This window comes from Heterodontus francisci, chromosome 27 (assembly GCF_036365525.1).
Source record: "Heterodontus francisci isolate sHetFra1 chromosome 27, sHetFra1.hap1, whole genome shotgun sequence".
NCBI lineage: Eukaryota > Metazoa > Chordata > Chondrichthyes > Heterodontiformes > Heterodontidae > Heterodontus > Heterodontus francisci.
In genome coordinates, this window is record NC_090397.1 from 26,024,211 (window position 1) to 26,050,811 (window position 26,601).

The following is a 26,601-nucleotide window of genomic DNA, read 5'->3' on the forward strand; positions in this document are numbered from 1 at the left end:
ATTCAGTTTAAATACCAGAAACCCATTACTGAATGAGATTTAGAAATTAGAAGGTTATACACATAACATGCATCACATACTAAATAGGCAAGTCACATATTAAAAGTATGTAAGGTAGCACACGAAAATGTATTCAAATAGTTGTTTGGTAGTACAGAACTTGAGTATTGCTGAAAACAGACATTTTGTTGAAGATTTTCATCTTGCACTCATCAGGTCTATTCCCAAGAATACCAATGTAAAGGAAGCAACGAATTTATACTATGTGAGAAGAGAGTGCTGATTGGTTGGCAAGTGCACTCTGGTAGAGGCGTATCCATGGAGAATGCACCAGTTTATGGTGACTGCAAGTTAACTGCCAAGCTTTGTTTGAAATTTAAACCAAGCAGCTTGATTCTGATTGGTCAAGACATTGCCCTGAAGAATGAACCAGTGAATGGCCGTCACTTATTTTGTTTAGCTAAAGCAGCCGCAAGGGGTTGGACAGCGGCCGCAAAGGAGATGAAAAAGGAAAAAGAGAAAAAAGGGGAGAAAAGTAGAGCAAAGAAATGAGAAGGAAAGAGAAAAGGAAATGGAAAGAGAGAAAAAGCAAGAAAAGAAAAAGAACTTGCATTTATATAGTGTTTTTTGTGACTACCAGATGTCTCAAAGCGATTTATAGCCAATGAAGTACTTTTGAAGTGTAGTCACTGTTGTAATGTAGGAAACCCAACAGCCAATTTGCACACAGCAAACCAGATTATCTGTTTTCGGGATGTTGCTTGAGGGATAAACATTGGCCAGCACACCAGGGATAACTCCCCTGCTCTTCTTCAAAATAGTGCCATGGGATCTTTTACATCCACTCAAGCAAGCAAGCAGATGAGGCCTCATTTAACATCGCATCCAAAAGATGGCACCTCCGACAGTGTCTGCCTTGATTTTTGTGCTCAAGCCCTGGAGTGGGACCTGAACCCAGAACCTTCCAACTCAGAGGCAAGAGTGCTACCCACTGAACGACAGCTGACACAAACTGGAAATGTACCTTCTGGCCAGCTTGAAGAATTTCAATATTGAAACAAAGACTTCACCTGGCAGTGATGTCCTGGATAGCCTTAATTATGGGCTTATACATATTGCCCACCAGTGGCTATCATTTATTTGATGAAGTTTCAATTTGTATGTTCAGGTTGATTGATCAGAATAATTAAGTTTTCAGAGTGTTGCTCACAAATTTACCTTATTAATAACCATTGTGAGGAAGTGATCCAACATGTAGCGAGCTTCTGTCAAAGAGCAGGAAGTGATCACTGCTGAAACGTCCACTGTGCCTCCTTCCTCCTGGAGATGACAAGAAATTCAAAACAATATAAGCTTTTGTAGTGTTCTGGGGGAGAAGGGAAGACTACCTACGTTGAACATTTCTATAAAACTCCAATAACAATAATGATAACTTGCTAACGCTAAAGTTTATATTTAAATAATTTACATGGCATGCTGTCCCACTCAATTTTATTGCAAACTGTTTATCCCCTAATTCAACAACAGCATGGTCAATGTGGGGGGGGGCGGAGGAAAACAGAGCAAGTTACATATCCATGTGGGATAGACACCAAGGCAAACGTGGGGGAGGCAAGCGTAAAGAAAGGTAGAAAAAAAATGAGTGAATGAGAAAAGGGAGTGCATGGGAATATTAATCGCGAAGTTTATTTTCACATATTTAGGCTGTAATAGAAACAGAAAGTGCTGGGAGTACTCAGCAGGTCTAGCAGCATCCAGGAAAAAGAAACAGTTAATGCTTTCAGGTTATCTGTTATTCTTCACAGATGGTGCCTGACCTGCTGACTATTGCCCATATGTTCTGCTTTTATTTCAGATTTACAGCACCTACAGAATTTTGCTTTTGCAGGTTTAAGCTAGTGTGACTGCAGTAAATATTCCACCAACTGAACTATCCATTATCAATACCATGTGATCTACAAAACAAGGCTTATTCAACTGTATCAGCAGAAAAAGTGGTTTCACAAGTTGTTAAAAGCATATATAAGACTTGCACCTATAAATCTGTAAACTGACCAAAAATGCCAAGGACCTTTCGGTTAAAGAATATTGTCACAGCGTGTTCGTTGATAACCAATAGAGCAATTGCTTTGAAATGTCCATCACTTTAAACATTTTATCATCAGAGCAGACAGAGCTCAGGAAAAGATCAAAAATCAAGATCTGGAAGATAGCTGGTTATGCCACAATTTAGGATGGATGGATGGGATCTTTCTTGAAGGTCATTCCTAATGTGGAAGTGTTTTCCTCCTTTCCGATTTTACAGTACTTTCAAGGTATTAGTAAGTGATCAGGTTAATCATCTCTTTTGCTTTGGTAATAGGCTTCTGTTATGGCACAAATGCTTTATAACCTTTGGATTGCTGATATTCCCAGTGTTAATAAAATATAGCTGAATAGATTATATCCTTCCTCTACAGACATGCGCTTTTTCTATGAACTGAATAAACTGCCCAACAAGAAATCTACAGATCAATTATACAGCAAAATGCCTTCTAAAGCCTAACTCGAAGTCAGTGACTGCTTTCCACCTTTATTACAGGAGCACCAAATAACAAATTGATACACCATTCTCTGGTAGTCAGATTCAGCATGCAAAGGCAGGAATTTATACCAGGGTGAAATTTAACCATAATTAAATAACGTCACGATTGCAGGGGTTGCTAAAAACTAGCGCGGTCAGCCTGTGGTACTAATACTCCTACTCACCGTACCACTTACTTTGTTTCCACAACAATAACCTGTATTTGTATAGCACCTTTAATGCAACAAAAATGCCCCAAGATGCTTTACAGGAATAAGCAAAAAAAAAATGCTCAAAAGGAGGATGTGTTAGGAGGTGCCCCAAGAATTTGGTCAAAGAGGTACATTTTAAGGAGGACTTTCAACAAGAGGCGAGGGTGAGAGAGGTTTGAGAAGGGAATTCCAGAGCTCTGGCCCTAGGAGGCTGAAAGCACAATTGCCAACGGAGGAGCAAAGGGAGGCTGGATTTGCAGCCAGTTGAAGCAACGGGATATTCAGGAGGGGTGGGGGTGCTGTCAGACTTGAAAGGATGACAGAGACAGGGAGTACTGGGCCCTGAAGGGATTAAACACATGGATGAGAATTTAGGCCAGTGAGCATTGGGGCAAAATAGGGTAAGAGCTGCTGACTTTTAGATGAGCTTCAAGTTCTGAGGGTGAAGGAAGAGGCACATAGTAGTCGAGTATGGAAATTAAGAATGGATGAGAGCTTGAGCAGCAAATGGGTTGACTTTAAGGGTATAGCTAGCAGTAGAAGTAGATGTCGTCTGTAATGGAGGTAATGGGGTGGAAAAATCAGCTCCAGGTCAAATAGGATGCAGAAATTTTGAACAGTCTGGTTCTCCCCCGACATGGTCTAAGAGGGAGATGAAATTGGCATAGTGGATATGGAGTTTGTAGTTCCTGAAGGCTATGATTTCAGTCTTCCCATTTTGTAACTGGAAAAAATTGTGGCTCATCCAAGACTGAATGTTGAACAAGCAGTCTGACAACACAGATGCAGTGGAGGATCTAAGAGATGTGGTGGAAAGTTAGAGCTGCATGTCATCAGCCTATGTGCAGAAGCTGACGTGGCCATGGGGCAACATGTAGATGGAAGAGGAAGGAGGCAACAATAGACCTTTGGGGGATGCTGGAAATAATGGCGCTGGGGCAGGAAAAGAAACCATTGCTGGAGATTACAATTGGATAGATAAGAACAGAACCAAGCAAGGGTAATCCCTCTAAGCTGGACAACAGAGGCAAGTTGGAAAAGGGATATTAGAGAAGGATGGTGTTGTTAACCACATCAATGACTGCAGATAAGTTGAGGACGGCGAGGGCCAATAATGCATCATGTTCAGTCATTTGTGACTATGGTCAGGACCATTTGGTGTTCTGGCAGGAGCATAAACCCAACTAGAGAGATTCAAAGATGGAGGGCTTCATTTTTAGGCCCCGCTGAGGCAGGGACCAGAAGGAGGCAGTGCTAAAAATAGCACTGCCCGCCTACATGCTGGCCCCCCAGCTCCGTACTGCCCCGGACCATGTTCACGGAGGCAAGATGAGAGGCGGCAGGGCTACCCACCCATACATGACAGGTAGCCGACACAACTCATTAAGGGCCTATGAGGGCAAAAGGAGCCGAGTGGGATTTTCTAGTCGGCCTCCAGGGCCCAGCTTAACTGCCTGGAGATATCCCAGTGGCAGAGTAGGGCAGCTAGCACTCCAGGCAGGTCCAGATGCCCTCGCGGCCGACTGCAGCAGCTGCAGGCCACCCTGTAGAGGGGCTCCTCCACTACAGTGGTGGCCTGGCAGCAAAAGCCATTTTTTGGTTTAAATTAGCAGGGACCTGCAAAACAATTGCGGTCAAATTAGTATACTTAGGCAAGATGGGCAAAGATTTGGGAGGCAACATGTTCAAGATCCTAAGAGGAAAGATAGATTGGAGATGGATGACAGTTTGCAAGGACAGAGAGGTCAAAGATGGGCTGTGATGATAGCAGTTTTGAAAAGGAGGGGGACGGTAACTATGATGAATCATTTCCAAGTCAGCTACCATGCAGGACAGGAAGGGAAGTTGCGTGGTCAGCAGTTTAGTGGGAATAGAGTCAGGCGAGCATGCGTTTGGTCTCACGGACAAGATGAATTCAGAAAAGGCAAGAGGGGAGTCAACAGGAGAGAAACTAAGGAGAAGGAAAGGTTCAGGTAAGGTGACAGCCAGAAGAGACAGATGAACAAATGGTCTCAATTTTAGTGACAAAGGCTATGAACTTTCCACACTTGGAGTTAGGAATGAATGGAGCAGGGAAGAAGTCTTTAAGGAGACTGCTGATCATGGAGAAAAGCTGGAGGTCATAAGACACTGGATGGCTAAAGTAGTTGTGCACCACAACCTGCACCCATTACATTTGAGGGAATAAAGTTTTTGGGGTTGGTTTGGAGGGGTGGAGGACGGGGGAAGGGTGTATAAGAGAGACGGGGCAACAACACAGAACACTGATACCCTATACTGGCTAAGCGTCCTCTCAAAAGTGACTGATGTACATTCAGTGCATCATGTCCAACATTCTCTACTTTGCATTCATTGGATCTTTACCAGTTTTAGTTTTTTTAGTTTTAGTTTTAGAGATACAGCACTGAAACAGGCCCTTCGGCCCACCGAGTCTGTGCCGACCATCAACCACCCATTTATACTAATCCTACACTAATCCCATATTCCTACCACATCCCCACCTGTCCCCTATATTTCCCTACCACCTACCTATACTAGGGGCAATTTATAATGGCCAATTTACCTATCAACCTGCAAGTCTTTGGCATGTGGGAGGAAACCGGAGCACCCGGAGGAAACCCACGCAGACACAGGGAGAACTTGCAAACTCCACACAGGCAGTACCCAGAATCGAACCCGGGTCCCTGGAGCTGTGAGGCTGCGGTGCTAACCACTGCGCCGCCCTCTCAAACATATCCTTTCAGCACTGAGAAGGTACAAAGTTACCTTTGCGACGTTTCAGAAATCCAGCTTTATAGAACTTCGAACAAGTTTCAGGTCGATGAACATTTGTCAGAATGCCGTTTCATGATGAAAGGTCATCGACCTGAAACTTTAACTCTGTTTCTCTCTCCACAGATGCTGCCAGGCCTGCTGGGTATTTCCAGTACTTTCTATTTTTTTCAGATTTCCAGCATCCACAGTATTTTGCTTTTATTTTCGATGTATAGATGTTTGGGACCATTATTTTCCAAACATATGTAACAGTAAGAAATAATTTTAAAATTGACTTGCCTTTGCTTCCTCCATCTGCATGATATTGGCCTGGCATTCTGAAATGCTGTCATTAATGTAATCAATATTTGCACTCAAAGACTCCGTTTCCTCATTAATGCTATGGATTGTTTTGTCATCAACATACTCCTGTACAAATTTTTCTCTCCGTCTATTCAACTTGTCGCGTCTTTTGGTCAGATCTTCACGTTGCTGTAATATAAACAGAGGGAAAGTGGTAAAAATGTGAGGGTTGAAGGAATCAACTACATTCTCATTAATATAGCATGTAAAAATATATTGTTCCTACTGATTTCAATGCAAGTATTTGCTGGCTTTGTTTAGTGCCTAATCAATGGCACATTTTAAGTTCTGGAAAGATGTTTCTAAGTATCAGGGATTTGCACATTTTTCTTCAACTGCAGGCAAACAAATCAAAAATAAATGTATAAAGAAAAGCATCAGTGGCTCAACCAGTCAATGTAAACCACAACAGGATTCGGCCTCACTTGTAGCAGATCCTAATCTTCCATCCTCCCACCTGAGAATTATGATTAGTGCCTGCAAACCCTGGTTTTGCAGAATTTTTTTTTTAAAAACATCGGCGAATGGTGAGATAGGATAGTCAATGTACTGTAAGGAAAATTCAAAGCATCACTGAAACCGTTCCATCAAAAATGTCAACAAAATAATGAGGATGTTGGGGGGAGGGGGAAGGGGAAACAAAACAGGCAAGAGAACATGCAAAGATAAATTAAGTATCCTTGGTACACAGAAGGGGGATAAGAAAAATTAAGACAGATGTATGGCTGTAGTACAGCAAAAAAATGACACTGTTCCTTCAAAGCAATGCCAACAGAAGCCACATTTTCACTGCTTACTTACATTGAATACATTAGATGTGCTTTTTGCATCTTCAAGTCTGGTTAGTATTCAACACACACAAGCAAAACTGCTCACCAACCTCAAAATGCCAGTGTAATTTTAATTATTAAAAATAGATGGCAAGATCAACAGTTCTTTAAAATTCAACAGCGCCTTTCAAATTGCAACGTTTACCACCCAAAAGGATAAGGGCAATAGACCCATGGGAACACGACCAACATCTGCAAGTTCCCTTCCCAGCCACACCATTCTGACTTGGGACCACACCACTGCACCTTCACTGTTGCTGGGTCAAAATCTTGGAACTCACTTCCTAACGGCACTATGGGTGTACCTACACGACATAGAAACATAGAAAATAGCAGCAGTAGGCCATTCGGCCCTTCGAGCTTGTTCAGTCATTCATTATGATCATGGTTGATCATCCAACTCAGTAACCTATTCTCACTTTTGTCCCATACCCTTTGAGCCCTTTAGCCCCACGAGCTATATCTAACTCCTTCTTGAAAACATACAATGTTTTGGCCTCAAATGCTTTCCGTGGTAGAGAATTCCACAGGCTCACCACTCTCTGGGTGAAGAAATTTCTCCTCATCTCAGTCCTGAAAGGTTTACCCCGTATCCTTAGACTATGACCCCTGGTTTAGGACTCCCCCACCATCGGGAACATCCTTCCTGCGACTACCCTGTCAAGTCCTGTTAGAATTTTATAGGACATGGTCTGCAGTGGTCAAGACGGCTCACCACCACCACCACCTTCCCAAGGGCCATTAGGGATGGGCAACAAATGCTGGCCTTGCCAGCAATGCTCACATCCTGTGAATGAAATAAAAAAATGTACATGGTGGTAGAACAGACAGAGTTTGTTTTAGCTTCATAAATCCGACTTCTTTTGATGACACTTTATACCAGCTGCTTTCATACTACAATTAATAGCCCTCCTTCCAAGAATGATTTCTGAAAGCAGCATATACTAGCAGTTTGTTAATAGTTAACCGTGATCAATTTATAATAACTTTTTACAGATTATAGCGTCACCTTCAAAAAAAAAGTTAAGTACCAGACAGAAATGTCACTAAATAGAAATATGGAAATTTAGCCCTTAACAGCATACATCATCCTGTATTTCTGCAAATGTAAAAGAAAAAAATGCATCAGTTCACCAACCAGATAGCATTTGCTGAAGAAAAGATATTTCCATTTCTAATTTTCAAATTAGGGGGAGATGGAAGAAAGAGGTCAGGGAAAAAAGACCGTTCTTACCGTGAGAAGTCGATTCATATCCGCTTCCATGTTTGCAATAGTCATCCTCTGCATGACTATTTCAGTAACTCTACGTTCAAGTGATTGCCATTTCAGTCTAGCTGCTCTTGATGTATATCTACTTGTAATTTTCCTCTGGTACTTGTTTCTGCAATTGGTCAGATTTGAACTGTTAGCTCACCCAATTTCATATGATCTTATGTAGTAACTTGTTTAAAATTGATAGTTGCTGTTAGAAATAATTAAGTGAAATTAGCAATGAGTGATTAAGACTAAATTCTTTATACGTGGAATTTATGGTACATAAAAAACAATACGCAACTATATGGTCCATTAAGCCATGGCAGCTCCATCATTTTAGTCTTAACCATTCTATCTTTTCTCTATTTCTGTTGATGCCCATGCCTCTCAAGTGCTATCTCCCCTCAAGTATGTCTCCTATTTAAACACGTCAAATGCTACTGCATTTTTGGGCTTTCAGGGAGTATTCTGTACATATTTTCAATTTAGTTTGTGTGGAGAAACTGTTTCTGGATTCACTTTTAATTTAGTTCCAATGTCTTTTTGCCCACTTGCTCCAGATTCCTTTCATAGAAGGAAGGGTCTAGTATAGTTAATTATCTACCTGGTCAATTCCTTTAATTATTTTCAACACCTGAATTGGATCTCTTCTGCGCCATGGAATATGAGAACTCACTGAGCTTCTCATAACTGCCTACATTCCTGAATTTCAGTTTTTCATTCCTAGCAAAGGCTCTAGGATAACAACGATTTTTGTTTCTCGTCTGTCTTTAGTTAGTTTCTCTACCTTCCCATATGCTGTCTCCAAGCTCATCTTGTCCATTAGGTCCACCTCCTACTCTCTCAATCTACCAAACTTCCCTTCCTAGTTCCCATCTTAGCTGATACTGATAACTGTTCGCCCTCCTCAAATACTGTGCCCCACTGTTTCAAACCTACCGTCATCATCCTTCTCACTGACTAGATTTGACTCCTGATTAAGTAATACCTCAATTTTAAAGTTCGCATCCCTGTTTTCAAATCCCTCCATTACCTCGTCCCTCCAACTGTCTGTAAGGTCCTCCAGCCCTGCAACATTCAGATATCTGCTCTCCTCCAATGCTAACCTGAACACCTTGATTTAAATCACTTCACCACTGGCAGCCGTGCCTTCAGCTGCCAAGTCCTTAAAGCTCTGGAATTCCCTCCTTAAACCACTGCCCCTCTCTCTTTCCTTCTTCAAAATGTTTCCTAAAACCTAACTCTTTGACTAAGCTTTTGATCATCAGCCCTAGTATCCCCTTATGTGGCTCAGTGTCAAATTTTACTTGTTATCGCTTGTGAAGCACCATGACATTTTACTCCGTTAAAGACGCTATGTGATTATAAGTTGTGTTGTTTTTGGCACTTCTTCAGGTCATGAGCGAAATCATTTATTTTGGTATGGAAGGAGCCTTCTGGGACATGTGATCTTCAACAGAGCTCTCCTCATTCCACATAACTTATAATACTTTTCAAGTATTTATTCAATTTATTTTTAAATATCCAATTTGACTCAGCTTCAAAAGCCATGTGGTAAAGTATTCCATAACCATTTCCATCCATGTGGAAAAATTCCTTCTACTGTATTTTTTATTAGGTGCATCTGTACCCTCTTGTTTTCAATCCACTAGTGGAAATAATCTTCCATTATTTATCTCTTCATTACTTTTCAAAACTTTGCACATCAATAGATTTCTCACTTTTTCTGCTCTTGTGAATACAGTCCTAGTTTTGGTTAGCCTGTCAATATAACTTTATCCACCTATCCCTTATATAATTTTAATAAATCTACATGTAACATTTTGCATAATTTAATACGCTCTATATTGTGGGATGCCCAAAATAATTCTAACTGCAGTCTAACCAACATTCCTGATAGCAATAAAAACAAAGTGTTGGAAATACTCAGGTTAGGCAGCATCTGTGGAGACAAAAGCAGGGTTAACGTTTCAGGTCCGTGTCCTGACTAATGTAGTGGAACTTGCTGTGCACATATTTTGCTACTGTTCAGTTATTACTTCTAACAAACCTGATTTGTAGGTCACAGCCTAAGTAATGGGTTCTGAGATTGATCATTTTTATTATTACAAGACGAACACAAAACATTGTCATTTCCAGTGGTAAATTATCGTAATGAGAATATTCTTGGTAAGGTTGCAGTACTGGATATCATAAACACAAGGTCACAATTTGGTTTGTAGGGAGCAAGGATTCATTTACAGGACTGATCCTTTGTATTGGCAGACAGTTGGCACACCCCAAAGTTTCCATTTATTCCTATTCTCCACTTTGCCCTTTATTCAGCCTCTATTCAAGCCACTACTTTATGTTCAATGCCATGAACCTTACTTTATGCAATATGTGGGAGTTCAAACATTCTCAATGTCCAAATATGCCACATGACTAAAGCCATTCCCATTCTACACTTAACAATTTTCTCAATATGCTTAAATTAGCCAATGCATGCATGACCTTCCCTTACAAATCAGTTCAAAGTCCTTCATTAGCCCTCATCTTTCTAAGTGTTACTTAGGTTACCTGTCATTATAGACTCTAGTAATTTACTTACAAATGACATAAGGTTAACTGGGCTATATTATCCAGCTTATTTCTTTTCTCTTTTTTGAAAGGTGTAATATTCACAATTCTCCAGCCCTTTGGTGCAATTTATTAACTCAGAATGTGGATTATTACATTGAGAATCTATGTTCTTTCATTACTAACCTCCCTCAATATTCTGCAGCTTAGATCATCAAATCTGATGACTTGCTTGTATTAGTCTTTTTACTTACTTATATTTCATCCAAAAACTATTAAAATGTTTTGAAGCACCATATCACCTCATTTAACTATCAAAAATTCAATTTACTTAGAAAAGGATGATACACACTCATGCTTTTCCATTGACTACCTTTCCCCTTAGCATTAACCAGGCTCAGTTAGTAGCACTCACTTTTGAGTAAGGAGGTTGTGGGTTCAAGACTCATTCCAGGACCTGAGCATATAATCTAGGCTGACAATTCAGTGAAAAACTGAAAGATTACAGCAATAGAGGTGATAGTTTACATTAAAATGAGGCCCCATCCCCCCGTTTGATTTGTCTGTCATCGCACTATGAGGAGCAGGTAGTTCACCCAGCGATCTGACTCACATTTACACCTTCAGCCAACATTGACAATAAAAAATCAATTGGTCATTCATTTTAGGCTGTTGGTGGGATCCTGCTGTTTAATTTGAGGACATCAGAAAAGTCTGATCCTACACTATCCAATGAATCTCATATTTAACAAAGATAGCAACCAGCAGGGAGAATCCAGAATGATTCCACCCTTCTTAACCAAGGACACAGTCCCAATTTTTAATCTCCACAGCTACCCTGTGTAAAATGAACTGATCAGTACAGACAGGGACTAAAGCCAGAATATTTCCTGTCTGTCTACATTACATGATGCATTAAATTATTTTGGGAGCTCTAGCAATTAAAAAAATTCACAAATACATTATGCATAGTTACTTTGTTCTTCATTCAGAAACTCTGAAGACTGAAAATAGCACCAAAAGTACCTCATCCCATTTGTTTTGTCTGCTGAAACAGCCAGGGTCCGAGAAGCAAGAGTTCTCCCTTTATGCGGGCCACTGAAGTTAGCAGTTGATCGGTCATGTTCATAAATACTCATATGGGACGGTGGCTCTGAAATGGGGTCTGGTAAGCTCAGTTTACGACTTACTCGTCCAGCTACTTTATCTGACATAGGCTTTGATAGCTTTCGAAGGGCTGTAACCTAAAGATAATAATATTGCACACCTTGAGCAGCAAAGATATACTAGAGTTTAAAACAGACTTTAAACACATAGCCCAAACATAAGCAGAACAATTACCCAAATTGTTAAACAGTGGGTATAGTTGCTAACAACAATCACCTCTTCAATCTCAAAACATTTCAACAAACAACTGCAGACAACAACCCATAAGCCAATAGAGACCATGATACACCAATGCTGCCATTCATACCAACACATGGAACGGGCATAGTCAAGGGTCCTGTCAACCATTGTTGGGGATGGGGGGAGGTGCACAAATCCTTGGGTGAGCAAAAAGGAAGACATGTCCGAAAACACTGGTATGGAAGGTGGCATCATCAGAACAGATATGCACAGAGAAACGGAGAATGGAAGAGAGTCCTTACAGGAAATGGGGTGGGAAGAAATGTGGTCAAGCTGACAGTGGGTATCAGTGAATGTTGGTCAATAACCCAGCCCCAGAAATGGAGACACAGAAGTCAAGGAAGGAAAGGGGAAAAGTCAGAGATGGACTATGTGAAGGGTGGAAAGTGGAAGCAAATTCTGAGATTTTCTAGTGCGGGGCAAAAGCAGTAAATGGCACAAGTACAGCCATCAATGTACCAGCAAAACAAAAGAGGTGAGGGATGCGTCCAGAGTAGTACTGGAACAATGTTCCATCGATCCCACTAAAACGCAAGCACAACTAGGACCCATATAGATTCCCATAGCAATGTTTTATGTGGAGGAAATGGTTGCATTGATTAGCCTGAACAACCATTTTACATCAGGCAGGCTGAGGATTCTTGGGCATCAGCTTGTTTATTGTACAGGTACATTAACTGGTCACTTCAACTGACCTGAAGACAGATTGAAGAGGAAAAATGGTTGGACTATCCCCTAACTGAATTGGATTGTAAATTACTGTCTGATACGTAATGAGGGTAGATCATTAGCTCTTCATTTGAATGCAGCACAAAACAAAGGAAAGACTAATTCACAAACTGCGATGCAACTTAAGAATTTACATTTTTCAATTCTCTGCTCCACTGGTGTTCTATTTTTTATGAATAAAAACTCCACTAACATTACAGCTCAACTTGTAAGCACTTGCATGCTAGTAAACGGCAAAATGAGAATGGTACTGTATCCATATATTGAAGTTGAAAGGACTTGAAAATATTAATAAAAATCACTAAAATATTGACTTTAAGAACACTGTGTATTCATTTATTATATTGAGAAACTACAATTGGTTGCATTTTAAAGCAAAATCTCTCAATAACTTTTTAACACAAAAGAGACTTAAAATGGGTCTAGAAAACAAGAAAAATCAAGAAAAACAAGAGAATAAATGGATGCTTATTCTACTGTGGACTTCCCTCCCACAATATCTGTTGATTTCTCCACTTGACAAAAACATGAAGTTCCAGTCCTTACAGTGACTAAATAATCAAGCCAAATGACCCAATTAACTATCATCTCAGTATGTTCCAGATATCAACTACTTTGTGTTAATGAAAAAGGATTTTCTAAACGAAGATTCTCAAGCTTTGGGAATTTTGCACTTCTGACCGCCAGTCATGTCCATTGCCCAAGTTTGAGATTGTTCCAACCTTATATAAAACTTATTTTGAAGACTGTGATGTCTCCCCTTAGGAGTCTTTTCTGTAGCAGAAGTAAATTTTGTTGCTTGACCTTTCTTCACAATTCAGTCTGAGGTTTGAAACCATCTTGATCATGGGCAGCACAGTGGCGCAGTGGTTCGCACCGCAGCCTCACAGCTCCAGCGACCAGGGTTCAGTTCTGGGTACTGCCTGTATGGTGTTTGCAAGTTCTCACTGTGACCGCGTGGGTTTCCACCGGGTGCTCCGGTTTCCTCTCTCAGCCAAAGACTTGCAGGTTGATAGGTAAATTGGCCATTGTAAATTGCCCATGGCGTAGGTAGGTGGTAGGAGAATAGTGGGGATGTGGTAGGGAATATGGGATTAATGTAGGATTAGTATAAAATGGGTGGTTGTTGGTCGGCACTGACTCGGTGGGCCGAAGGGCCTGTTCAGTGCTGTATCTCTAAACAAATAAATAATAAAATAAAAAATAAACTCCCCTCAACCTTTTCTGCTATTCATCATAGATCAGGCCAACAACAATTTCTTCTTAATATTTCCTGAATTTAACGTCCCTGTATTGCAGTAAAGAAAACCTCTAAAATGTGCTCTAATCTCTTCAAACAGATCTCATCACTCCAGAGCTGCTTGGTGTAATAAAACTGTCATCAAGTTCAGCAATTAGCTTGAAGTTACAACTATATAAACACGTGCTCTGGAATAAGATTATACCAATGAACTATTCTTGTGATTCAATACTGATCACCCTATAAAAATAAGGTAAACAGCCCAAATGAAAATTTTGCTGCAACACTGTGTCTTATACAACTGAGGGACAGTTTTCAATCAGAAAATAGCAATGGTTTCTTCACTCTGAACAGACTGACTATTATTTCCTTCAACGCTGACAAACCTACACTGTAATAGCAATAAATTTATTTATACCTTTACTCACATTCAATACAGAGGAACTGAAGTTAGGACTATTTCTATACCTACTGCTGCATGAATGACTTGAATTGCAAGTATGAGGTTTCTGCAACCTGTTAAATTGGTGATATGATTTATGCACCATGGGAGTCAATTTCGTAGATTATATTTTAACCATTCAACCTTTCCACTACTGCAATCAATATTAATGTTTGAAGTTTCAGTTAGGTTTTCAGCATGTGCAAGTTTGGGCCATGTCTATCATTTGGAATAGAGTAATGGCCCAGATTCTGTAGCCAGCAGCAAAGAAACAACACTTCCGCTGACATAAAAAAAAATCTGCCGGTGTGACTTTCCAGGTGTTAATTTAAATCTGGCACCAAGTCAAGGGGAACTCCAGGCATCCAGCAACAGTGATGCCATCAAGCAGGGTAAGCAGCCAATCACAATGAAGAATCCTCTCCAATAGAAAACCAGAAAGTAAAATGCACTGATTATCCTTCGCTTTTGATAGATTTGAGAGCCATATAAATAGTTGGTACATACTTATAGGATTAAGGTAGAAGCTGAATGTGGAATTTCATTATGGAGAAATCTGACATTCCACAAATTTGTTTTTCCAGGGCCAGAGACTTTTCATCAATAATATGAACTGAGTGTGTTATTAAGCCCTCAGTTGCATCTAATTCAACAAGGTATAACTTGTTCAGAGGTTTTTAGTGAGACTAATAGCTTAGAAGGGCAAATTCTCATCAGTTAAATGATTTATATTTGATTGCAGTCTGTGGGGACCTCAACAGTGCTCCCTCTGGAGAAGCATTATCACTGACAGAAACTTCTGGATTATGTTTAACTGCACACGTTTGCTACTGCAAAATTGTTTTGACTTATACAAATACAAATAATGAACAATGCCTCACCTCCTCAGTTTTTCGCCTTAGGATTATTTCTTGTTGTCGCTTTTTAGCTTCCAAAAGTTTCATCTGATGCTGAAGAAAAGAAAAATATAAAATTAAGAGTGTGCGAAGGGAAAGAAACTTTTTTCCAATTAAGTAACAAGATCAGCTACAATAGAACTTTGCTCTACTGAAGTAATTAGATCAGGACATAAAACCATAAAGTCAGCAGCACGGAGTTGTGTTTAATTTCCCAACTAGGTTTAAAAAAAACTTGCATTTATAAAGCGCCTTTCAAGACCACCTGACATCTCAAAGCGCTTTACAGACAATGAGGTACTTTTGAAATGTAGTCACTGTTTTAATGTAGAATACGACAGCTAATTTGAGCACAGCAAGCTCCCACAAACAGCAACATGACAATGACCAGATAATCAGTTTCTGTGATGTTACACCGGGGATAACTCCTCTGCTCTTCTTTGAAATAGTGCCATGGGATCTTTACATTCACCTGAGAAGGCAGACGGGAACTCGCTTTAACATCCCAACTGAAAGACAGCCTCTCCAACAATGCAGCACTTCCTCAGTAATACACTGCAGTGTCAGCCTTGATTTTTGTGCTCAAGCCCTGGAGTGGGACTTGAACCCAGAACCTATTGACTCAGAGGAGAGAGCGTTATCAACTGAGCCATGGCTGACACAAATACACGCATGTATTTTTTCATGTTTAGGCAATTTTTCCTTATTGTAACCTAAGCAAAGAATTTATAAAATGTACAATTCTGCAGTAATCCAGTGTCACAAATTAAAGCTTTACTGTATGCCAGGATTATGAGCCACTTCTTACACTAGTGCCTTGGTATGGCCCCAACGTGCATACAAATGTCTTATCAAGCATTTTTTTATGGTTGTACATCATTGGATGAAGGAAAGACCGAGGGCCAGATTTTATTCCAGCGATAGGGGTCCCAGTGGGCCAGAAGGCGAGCAGAACTCATCTCTGCCCTCCATCGGACTCTCGCTGCAATTCCAGTAAGCAGCCAATTAAACTGTCCGCCTTCAGATTCAGCAGCGCCACCAAAAGCAGTGGCCACTGCCAGTATGGCAGGCAGTGCTGAAGATAGAGACGACCCCAGAACTCACATGGTTGCCCGGGCCAGTCAGGCAGGTCCCAGCAATGGAGTGGAGTGTCCTTAGTGAGGATGGGGTCTTGCCAGAAAGGAGGGGATGGCCACTGCCACCGAGGGGGTCCTCCAGGGGCCATGGATCACTCCCAGAGGAGGGAGCCCCACCCCCAAGAGGAGGCCGCTAGGTCTCACCTGTGGCATCTCCATGCAGCGGCAGGCCCGTCAATCTTCCATAAAATCAGAGTGGAGATGGGAGATTGACCTTAAGTAGCCATTAATTGGCCACTTACAGGCCTCAATTGGCTGGATAATGCAGTACCTGATTGATAAAAGTTGTCTGCCATTTTGCATTTGACTCAGCAAACCAACCAGGAGGCTGAGGAGGCTTATTTGTTATATCCTTTCATGGGACGTGGGCGTCACTGGCAAGGCCAGGATTTTTTGCCCATCTGCAATTGCCCACGACAACTGCTGGGCCATTTCAGAAGGCAGGTAAGAGTCAACCATATTTTTGTGGGTCTGGAGTCACATGTCAGCTAGACCAGGTAAGGATGGCAGATTTCTTTCCCTAAACGATATCAGTGAACCAGATGTTTTTTTTATTATGACAATCGATGATAGTTTCAAGGCACCATTACTGAGACTATCTTTCAATTCCAGATTTTTATTAATTAATTGAATTTAAATTCCACCAGCTTGCGTGGTGGCATTTGGGCCCGTGTCCCCAGGACATTAGCCTGGACCTCTGATTACCACTACGCCACTTTTGATCAAGCGGGCTGCTTTGTCTTAGGTGAGGTGGCACTTCTTGAGTATTGCTGGAGCTGCACTTATTCAGGCAAATGGAGAGTATTCCATTGCACTCCTGGCTTGTGCCTTGTAGGTGGCAGGAAGGCTTTGAGGAGTTGGGAGGTGAGTCAGTCACCACAGAATACCCAGCTTGACCTGCTCTTGTAGTCACAGTCTTTATGTGGCTGGTCCAATTAAGTTTCTGGACAATGATGACGCCCAGGATGGTGGAGAGTTCACAGATTTTTAATGCTATTGACTGTCAATAGGTAAGTAATTAGACTCTTACTGGAGACGGTCATTGCCTGGGATCTGGTGTGGCACAAATATATTAATTTTAGCTGGAATATCTAGCCAGTCGGTTCTCTACAGTGCTGTCCATCACATTTGCAGATGTTAACTCATGGTTTTGAAATGTGATGTCACAGTCTTATTGCTAAACTGTTTGACATGTAAATCAGATGTCAGAAATAACCAAAGCTCTCAAGGGTCAAATCTAATGTTCTCCCTCCAACCTCAATATTAAAACTACATCAACGCATTTGTTTGCCTAGTGGAAATCTTGTAAGCTGTATTCTCCCTTGGACACAGAGAAATGGTTTAATAGCTGGGGATTTTCTTTCATCAATTTGTGATTCTCATGTCAACTGTTTTCCATGCCACACTGGTGAGATGGAATTCCATGGGGCAGCGGAAGCTTATGTTACATATCCAAAGACTCAGTTAGAGGACTGAACTCCAAGATTGCAAACAGCTGCTTATCTTCCAGGCAGATTAAAATAGTATACATCTTTATTATTGTCGTTTTAGTGCATAAATTCAATGACTAGTTTTAGATTGAACAATACGGTGAGACAGATTGATGTTTGCTGCCTTTTGGACTGCAAATATGGGCAGCCTGTGAAACTTCCTGTCTGAAATAGCACAGCATGCATATGCAAAATATGGAAGACAGGACACAGGTTTATCCTTAGAAATATTAATTTGCTCTGAATATTAAGTATACATTATAAATAGTCTGAAATACACCTGATAACTTAATACCTAATAAATTGACTAAAATTTGAATATGGTATGTGCTTCCTGCCCCAAACCTGGTCACAATTCTACACCGTAAAAAAAAATTCTATTTGGAATACCAACGCATTTACCTCGAACAGCTATAAATAACCATTGCCTGTAATGCCACTAGGTGGTGCTGTATTAAGTGACATGAAAAAAATTGTGCCTTTTCCTTCAAACGCAACTGAAATCTTTGTCAAAAACGTGGTCTTAATTTTTTTTAATTACATATTTTCAGTATGATTACATTTTCTCACTAAAATCTTGTGTACTTTAATGCTTAGATTAAGAATTTTAATTGAAGACCACAGCCTAGGCTTGATGCTTTTATCCAGAGCAATGATACTGTTAATTGAATACAAACTGGGCAGTCTGGGCCGAGACATCATGCTGATACATACAAGGCAGTAACCAGACATCATCCAGGTGTAACATCTTATTTCCAGAATGCATCTGAAGATTTTAGTCAATCCAATGGTTATAATATTTTTCTTCAGAATTTTCTGCCCAGTTGCTAATCAAAATTAATTTTAACAGTTAAAAAGTACAACTTTCAAAAAAAGCTTTATTCAAAAAATATGTTGAGTGTTTTGTTTTAAAAGGGTGTGTGCATATACTTGGAAAAAAAAGTGACAACGGATAGCACGCCAATTGTAACTTTTGTTTAGTGCTCTGTAAACTTTAGAAAGTGTATTAAGTTGACTGAGGGCATGTATCTTTCCTCATTCTTAAGTTGAAATTTGAAGCAAACTTAAAGACCATGTTAACAATGTTCCCTCTAATTCTATTTTGGAGTACGCGAGCACTTAAGCCTTTTTAAATGACTCTGTCTGCATGCACAGTAATTTAAAGGGGCCAACTCATATGTGGGGACCACACAGCTTAGAGAGAACACTGCATGTTGTTTAATTCATAATGTGCTCTGTTGATACTAATTAGAATGTTAACAATATCTAACAGCCATCAGAGAGGCAGTCATCTTTTGAGATCTTTGCCTATTTGCCAAGAAGAATTTTAGAAGAATTCATTTGCTGAAAGGCTATGAAGTTTAAATTAATTTCACGGGGGTTAACTCCTGTAACAGACATGCTATCTGGGATGTTGATTAGGCTGGTTCATTTACCTGCTCTGGGTCTCGAATAAGCCTCTAGCACCACTCCTTTGTCTACCCCACTACTTAATCAGCTCTCACTGTGGCTCATGCCCCACTTTGGCTCCAGCCTATAGCTTCAGTATGGCCATCAGGGTTCCTCTCATGCCATCTGGCCCAAACCACACTTCAAAAGTCAAGTCCTGGTCTTCAGGTAGCTCGCTTTTGAAGTTCAGGTGTAATTAGATTAAAGGGCCTTCCCATGACTGCTCTTGAATGAAGCTGCTCCTGGTTCCTCTTCATGCCTCACAAATCCATTCCTTCCCACTTCTCGCCATGTTGCTTTCCTACTTTATTTTTTCCCTTTCGTTCTTACTGTCTTCTGGCCAGAGCACCCATAGCTTTTCTACCCTTGCCATTACCTTCTCCACCTACCACATTCATCGCTCTCCAACAAGCATCTCACATCTGCCACCAAAAATGTGACCAATACCCACAATCCCTTCTCTCATCCATAAGCAGCTCAAAAGACACCAGCCACATGCTGACCTGAGACACTGTCCAAAATCATTCCATACTCAGTGCTCCCTTACGAGTTATCACCTCAAGGGACTATTCTTTGTCAGCTATTATACCTCCCTTCTGCTGTTTCTAATCATACTGTTTTGCAATCAGGCACCCAGTGGCAGCACCACAAAATACTGTTTCCCTCACCACACCACCTGCTACCTCAAAAAGGAGAATGAAGAATGCAGCATATAGCAAAAAGAAAAGGAAGGAGGTAAAGAGCTGGAAGAGAAAGGGACAGAACACCTTAAGAGATAAGCAGAAGGCAAGAAGCTGTGACATGAAGACAGCAAAGTAGAACATACCCACTGACTTAGCAAGAATACCACAGATTTTTCCTCTACAAGTTTATTAAAATTCTTGCAGAAATTTAGATTAGTCTTATCTTGTGTCTAAATTTTAAAGCTGCACTTTATGGGCTGAATTTTATGGGCCACTGGGGACTGGAACAGAGGTTGGGGGCTCCCATAAAACTGTGTGGAAGGTAGAGGATGGAGTGCCCATTGCCTACTTGAAGCCTTTGATTTGAGTCCGGGGCAGAGAAGGCCGAGCACAGCCTTCCTGACCAGCAGCCAACTGAAGCCCCTTCCTGCTGCTGTGGGAGGAGGCTGCCCAGTAACTCAAGGCAGCCTGTGTGTGGGCTGGGGGAGGGGGTGCCTCCGCCATGGTCGATGTAAGGTCCATGGAGGCCCCGTGGCAGTAAGGCCGTCCCTGTGACCTCACCGAGCCCCTGCCCTCAATAACCATCCCCCCCCCCTTGGCAGGACCTGCCTCAGTGGCCCCGGCGAACCCGGCCCCACTTACCTTCAGTCCAGGCTCCAAGGCTGCTCCTCTCCAATTGACTGCTGCAGTTCCAGCAGTGGCCACCACTCCTGGTGGCGCTGCTGGGCTATCGACAACTCTGAAGCGGGATCCATGGCCTGAAAGGGACGGAGACCCCGCTGCTGGGCAGTTAATTGCTTGCGCGCCACAAGATGCGGCCAGGTGACCCCTTGCCTTTTGGGCCTGGCGTTGGGACCCCCACCAACTGCATAAAATCCAGTCCCATATGTCAACTTAAATCATGGAAAAACCATGTTAACATTTGGTAGCAGACTGCCCCCCATATTTGGTGGAGATAACCACCTGCTCTTGCAACAATGGAACTTAAGACTTAACATGAGCAATGTCACAGGAGATCTGCAAGCAATTGTAATGTCACAGAACTGGGTTTGTATTTAGTTAACCAGTTAATTAATGTTAAGAAGTCACTAACTGTGGTACATTTTGATTACCGACTTTGGAAAAACGTAGAATTTTAAACAATAAAATTACAAATATGCAAGAGATGCAATGTCAAAGCAAAAACTCCAAGATTTACCCCCATTTCCTTAATAGGATTAGAAATGTCTTCACAACTTCATCTTAGTACTATTGGCATTGCACAATCAAAATATCAACATTTTCAAACACCTCAATACTCACTTCTTGCTTGCGCTGGTCTTTCTTCAGCTGAGCAATTTCTCGATTTCTCCTAGATTCTGTCATGCGAGCTCGTTCTTGTTCTTCCTTCATTTGTTTCATTAAACGGACCTTCAAAACCAAGAGAAACGATCGATTGTTACAGTAAAAATCAAATATTCAACATGATCGCAAGAGAGCGCAATTCTGTCATTTAGCATCTTTTCTGATCTGAAGTTAGGTGACATATCTCATAGTGCAGTAAACATTTTCCAGTATCTGCACATGTGGATTGCATCAGCCTTGGACATTAACCGAGCCCATTCCATCACATTAGTTATCCACGTTTTTCTTTACTTGCCTCTTGATCTAACACCATCAAGTTCTAAATGCAACAAGCAACTTTCAACTGACAGGCTCACATTATGTAACTTTTCTCATCACATTGCCCATATTTCTCTTCATAAATGTGATTAACAAAGGTAGAAAAAGTTTACAGTTTTACTTGCAATCAAATAGAACTCCTCTGAAGAGAAATTGCTGCCATCAGTTGAAGCAGTCACATTTCTCTGTAAGGGTAATACTTCTAAAGTTCGAGACAATAATCAATATTGAAAAAAGGTAGCTTAAGCAATGCCGTAATATTAAAACAGGATCATACAAGTTTATTTTGTTGGTGAACCACAAATACACATGAAAACACAGGTTAATCTCCAAGGCCCCACACATCAAGAATCTCCTGAATCATATATGCTCATCAAAGCAATCCACTCAAAGACCAGTACTTCTCACAGGAAACAAGACAGAGGTAGAAGAATAATTCCTTGCCCTCAACTGCTCTTTGAAGTCCTAGCAGCCAGCGCCAAAGTTGCATAGTTTCCTGCTCAATTTCTCAGATAGTGTGTTAAAGACAATTTAAAATACAGACTCAACTAGACAAAGCCTTGGGCACTACTGTCAATGTTCATAAAATAAATGCAACACTAGCATTTATTAATAGTATAGTCTATCAAGATATAAACAGTAGTAGTTTGTGACATTTTAACATTCAGATAACTGATGCCAATATTCAAAACGCAGTACATAACTATGGAAGAATACATATTTGATACCTCTTATAATTTTACTCCTATCACATCCCCTTCCTTTAAATCAATGTCTTCCTTTTTCAGTTAGGTGGGAAAAATGATCTTGGCATTGGCTTTTCCAGGGTAGTCAATCCTACTCTATGTTGATCTGAGGGTGTTTTTTGAGAATGTTACTATGGATTGAGAATTGTTTGACAGACAGAAAAAAAAAGTAGGAATAAACAGGTCTCAGGATGGCAGGCTGTGACTAGCAGAGTACCGCAAGGATCAGTGCTGTGGTCACAGTTGTTCACAATCTATAGAAATGATTTTGTTGTGGTGATGAGATGTAATATTTCTAAATTTGCTGAACACACAAAACTAGGTGGGAATGTAAGTTGTGAGGAGGATGCAAGGAGGCTTCAAGGGCATTTGGGCAGGCTAAGTATATGAGCAAGAACATGGCAGATGGAGGGAATATGTGTGAAGTGATCAACTTTGGTAGAAAAAAAACCCAGAAAAGGCAGAGTATTTCTTAAATGGAGAGGGGTTGGGAAGTGTTGATGTCCAAAGGGATCTGGGTTTCCTTGTTCATGAGTCACTAAAAGCTAGTATGCAGGTGCAGCAAGCAATTAGGTAGGAAAATGGTATGTTGGCTTTCATTGCAAGGGAATTTAAGTACAGGCAATTGCATAGAGTCTTGGCGAGACCGCACCTGGAGTACTGTGTACAGTTTTGGTCTCCTCATCTAGGAAGGATATACTTGTCATAGAGAGACTGCAACGGAGGTTCACTAGACTAATCCCTGCGGTGGCGGGATTGTCTTATGAGGAAACATTGCAGAAACTGGGCCAGTATCCTATAGAGTTTTGAAGAATGAGAGGTGATTTCACTGAAACTTACAAAATTCTTAAAGCATGACAGCGTAGAAGAGGATAGGATGTTTCCTCTGGCTGCTGAGTCGAGAACCAGGGGACACAATTTTAGGATAAGGGACAGGCCATTTAAGACTGAGATGAGAAGGAATTTCTTCACTCAGTGTGGTGAATCTTTGGAATTCTCTACCCAGAGGGCTGTCAATCATTGAGCATATTCAAGACAGAAATCAATAGATTTCTGGATACTAATAACATCAAGGTATATGGGGATAGTGGGGAAAAATGGCAGAGGTAGATGATCAGCCAGGATCTGTTTGAATGGTGGAGCAGGCTTGACAGGCCAAATGGCTTACTCCTGCTCCTATCTCCTGTGTTTTACTAGCTAAGGTGCCTCTCTTCCTGCCAGTTCTCTTTTCAAGTTGCCAAGTTGACAAATAAAATCTGCGTTGTAATTTATTTCATGGTTGTCATTAGTTAGGCAAAATTTGTACCTTTGTTTTCTTCATTTCTCCCACTTCCTGCTGCAGTTTTTTCAACTGTTTTTCATATTGTGCTTGATTTTTTAGCAATCGAGCGTGTTCTTTTTTTGCTGTATGTAACTTCTGCAATTCTTTGTTCATTACTTGAAGTTTCTTTTCATATTCTGATTTTATTTTATTTGTTTTTTCTTCAGAACAAGATTCCATTGAACCTAGAATACCCAAATTTTTGAATTTAACAAAACTCATGACAAAAGATATGGATAATTTTTTTACTGGATTTATGGTTGCACAGTTTTGTGGAATTTATTATTTTTCGATTAAACATTGGTACAACCAATCCTTTTATTGCTTAAAGAAAAGGCAACAAAAACGCCAAACAAAACTAAAAATTTCTGTAATTGGGGGGGGGGGGGGAGAAAACAGCGAGTGAAAAGATAAAAATATTTTAAACTTTCCAATATATTATTCAGAATTACAAACAGCACCATAATTATTATAATTAAAAACAAAGGGCTGGAAATGCTCAGCATGTCTGGCAGCATCTGTGGAGAGAGAAAGAGAGCTAATGTTTCAGGTCTGTGACCTTTCTAATCATTCTGATTCATCAGAAAGGTCAGAGACCTGAAACGTTAACTCTATTCTCTCCCAACAGATACTGCCAGACATGCTGAGCATTTCCAGCACTTTGTTTTTATTTCAGATTTCCAGCATCCAGTTTTTTGCTTTTATTGCCATAATTATTATACCTAAATTTTGTAGAACACGGTCTCTCTCCAGCTGAGTGTCTCGAATTTTATTTTGCAGCATCATTAGCTTTTCTTCATACTGCTGTTTGAGTGTCTGAAGTCGCCGCTGGCTATTTTCCAGTTCATCAATTAGTTTCTGCTTAATTGCTATTTCACAGGTAATGTTAGCCAGATCTGCCTGGAAATTGGCTATGAAGAGAAATGTACAATTAGACACATGAAAAATTAGAGAACCTTTGAGTATTTTTTTCATGAGCGTCGTATTAAAGAAAAGTGTATTTTAATATGTATTCCCTGATGGAAAGGAAAATTCTCAAAAGTTCCACCTGGCAGCAGTCATCAGCTATCACAGAATTAAACATTTTAGTAGTTAAAGCACTTCAGTTGATCTGCCTAAACCAAGGCAATTGCCAACTCCGAATCATAGCCATCAATCCAATTCCTATCCGACATAACCTTTAATATTTTAAATCTCCAACTGTGTAGTTCTCTAAATGCAGGGATTATTTCAGCTATATTAGCTGGTTGTGGAATTACTTTGCATATTCAAGTAATTTTCTGCATGACAAAATTTCTCCTGCTCTTCCCATTTACACCTACAGTATTGGTCCTAAATTTAAGCCTCCTTGTTACCAATTCAATAGTGGAAGCAATTCATTTTTGAATTCTTTTAAAGTCTTTCAAAAGCTCAAGCACTTCCATTAAGTCCACCTTTAACCTTCCCTGCTGCAGGGAATACAATACCAGTTTTTTTAAGTCTTCGCAGCACTGGTATATTTCTAGTAATCTAATTTACTTATTTTCCATGACTCTTCTGTTTTAATAATGCAATACCCTAAAACTGCATACAATACCCCAATTCTACCTTAATGCACTATACAGATTCAACACATTGATTTTGCATTCAAATCCTGTATACAAAAACCATAGAATCCTTTATGGTTTTCCCCACCTGCAATTCTGCTTTAAAAAGATTTGTACATGTGCACTCATAGATCTCTGCTCCTCCACTACGAAGCAAATACCACTTCCCTGTACCAATCTTTAACAATGAGATTTTTGATTTCAGTGCCTGTGGTTTGGTGGGAGTATCCTGTATATCAACATTTCCTGGAGGGAGTTGGAGCTAGTACTTCAGTTGAAAGCAAGTTGAACATTAGGACAGGAGATAAGTGGGGATTGAATTGAGGAAATGACATTGACCAGCACCCATAAAAACTGAGGTGGAATCAGTTTTCTGAGGCAAAGTAGGAGCGATGCCAGACTGGCACCCTCAAAGCTGAAACCACTGCAGGATCTGAAACTGTACAGAATTAATCCCTCTCAAGACAGCTCGAGGAAAAGCACATGCTATCAAATTAAAGCAGTACACCAATAGAATTATCCCCACCCTGCCCCCCACAACGGTTACTGGGAGACAAAAGGTCATGGCTACAGACATCAACCATGAAGACTGCAGCTCTGCCACAAAGTACAGTTTGGTAGGAAAGGTAGATTATCTTAATGCAATCATTTTTTTTTTAAAAGTGCCCCAAGATTATTTTTACTCTTGAATGGAGCGACAACTTTGATTATGTGGAGGCTCAACAATGAATGAGAACTGAGAATTAAAGGAAATAAAGTAGGAAAAGAATGAAAATAGGAAATAAACAAATTCAGGAAAAAAATTAAGGATTTGTCCTTTTATTGTCTGAGATGTTAGTGAGTCTCCTAAAAATATTAATTGAACATGAAGTTTTTAAGGGCAAGTCTAAGGATCAAAAATTTGGATTAACAGAAGCCCAATTGTGACAATCAAGGTCCGACTGAACTGCTTTTTAAAGCAATAGAAATGCATGTTAAAGGCATTACCTTCTTCATCTAACTCAGAATCAGAGTCATCTGAACTTTCACTTATTTCTACATCATCCTCTTCAGCGTCCTCTTCATCACCTTCTTCGTGATCACTGCATTCTTGACCCTCCTCCTTTAAAAGTGATTTTTCAGTCATTTGTACTTGGATTAATTGTAAAGATCAAATCATTTTAGTTATTTACTCCTTGGCTTACCTCTTCCAAGTCATTATTTTCTTTTTCCTCACTGTTTTTCTCATCTAACTTCTCCTCTTCATCAAGATTCTCCTCTTTAATTATGCTATGCAAA

At 40.4% G+C, this 26,601-nt stretch overlaps 1 protein-coding gene across 4 annotated transcripts in view; it reads right to left on the minus strand.

Annotated features, from left to right (window-relative positions):
* Positions 1–26,601, minus strand: part of kif21a (kinesin family member 21A) — a 157,184-nt gene that overhangs the window by 53,787 nt on the left and 76,796 nt on the right. For all 4 annotated transcript variants that reach the window (XM_068059017.1, XM_068059015.1, XM_068059016.1 and 1 more), the window contains exons 12-21: positions 26,508–26,592; positions 26,311–26,425; positions 24,460–24,648; positions 23,723–23,922; positions 21,311–21,418; positions 15,236–15,304; positions 11,563–11,780; positions 7,957–8,104; positions 5,830–6,021; positions 1,219–1,320 (exon numbers count right to left, since the gene is read on the minus strand). In XM_068059017.1, the coding sequence (XP_067915118.1) occupies positions 1,219–1,320; positions 5,830–6,021; positions 7,957–8,104; positions 11,563–11,780; positions 15,236–15,304; positions 21,311–21,418; positions 23,723–23,922; positions 24,460–24,648; positions 26,311–26,425; positions 26,508–26,592 (1,426 nt within the window). The remainder of the gene's footprint in view (positions 1–1,218; positions 1,321–5,829; positions 6,022–7,956; positions 8,105–11,562; positions 11,781–15,235; positions 15,305–21,310; positions 21,419–23,722; positions 23,923–24,459; positions 24,649–26,310; positions 26,426–26,507; positions 26,593–26,601) is intronic.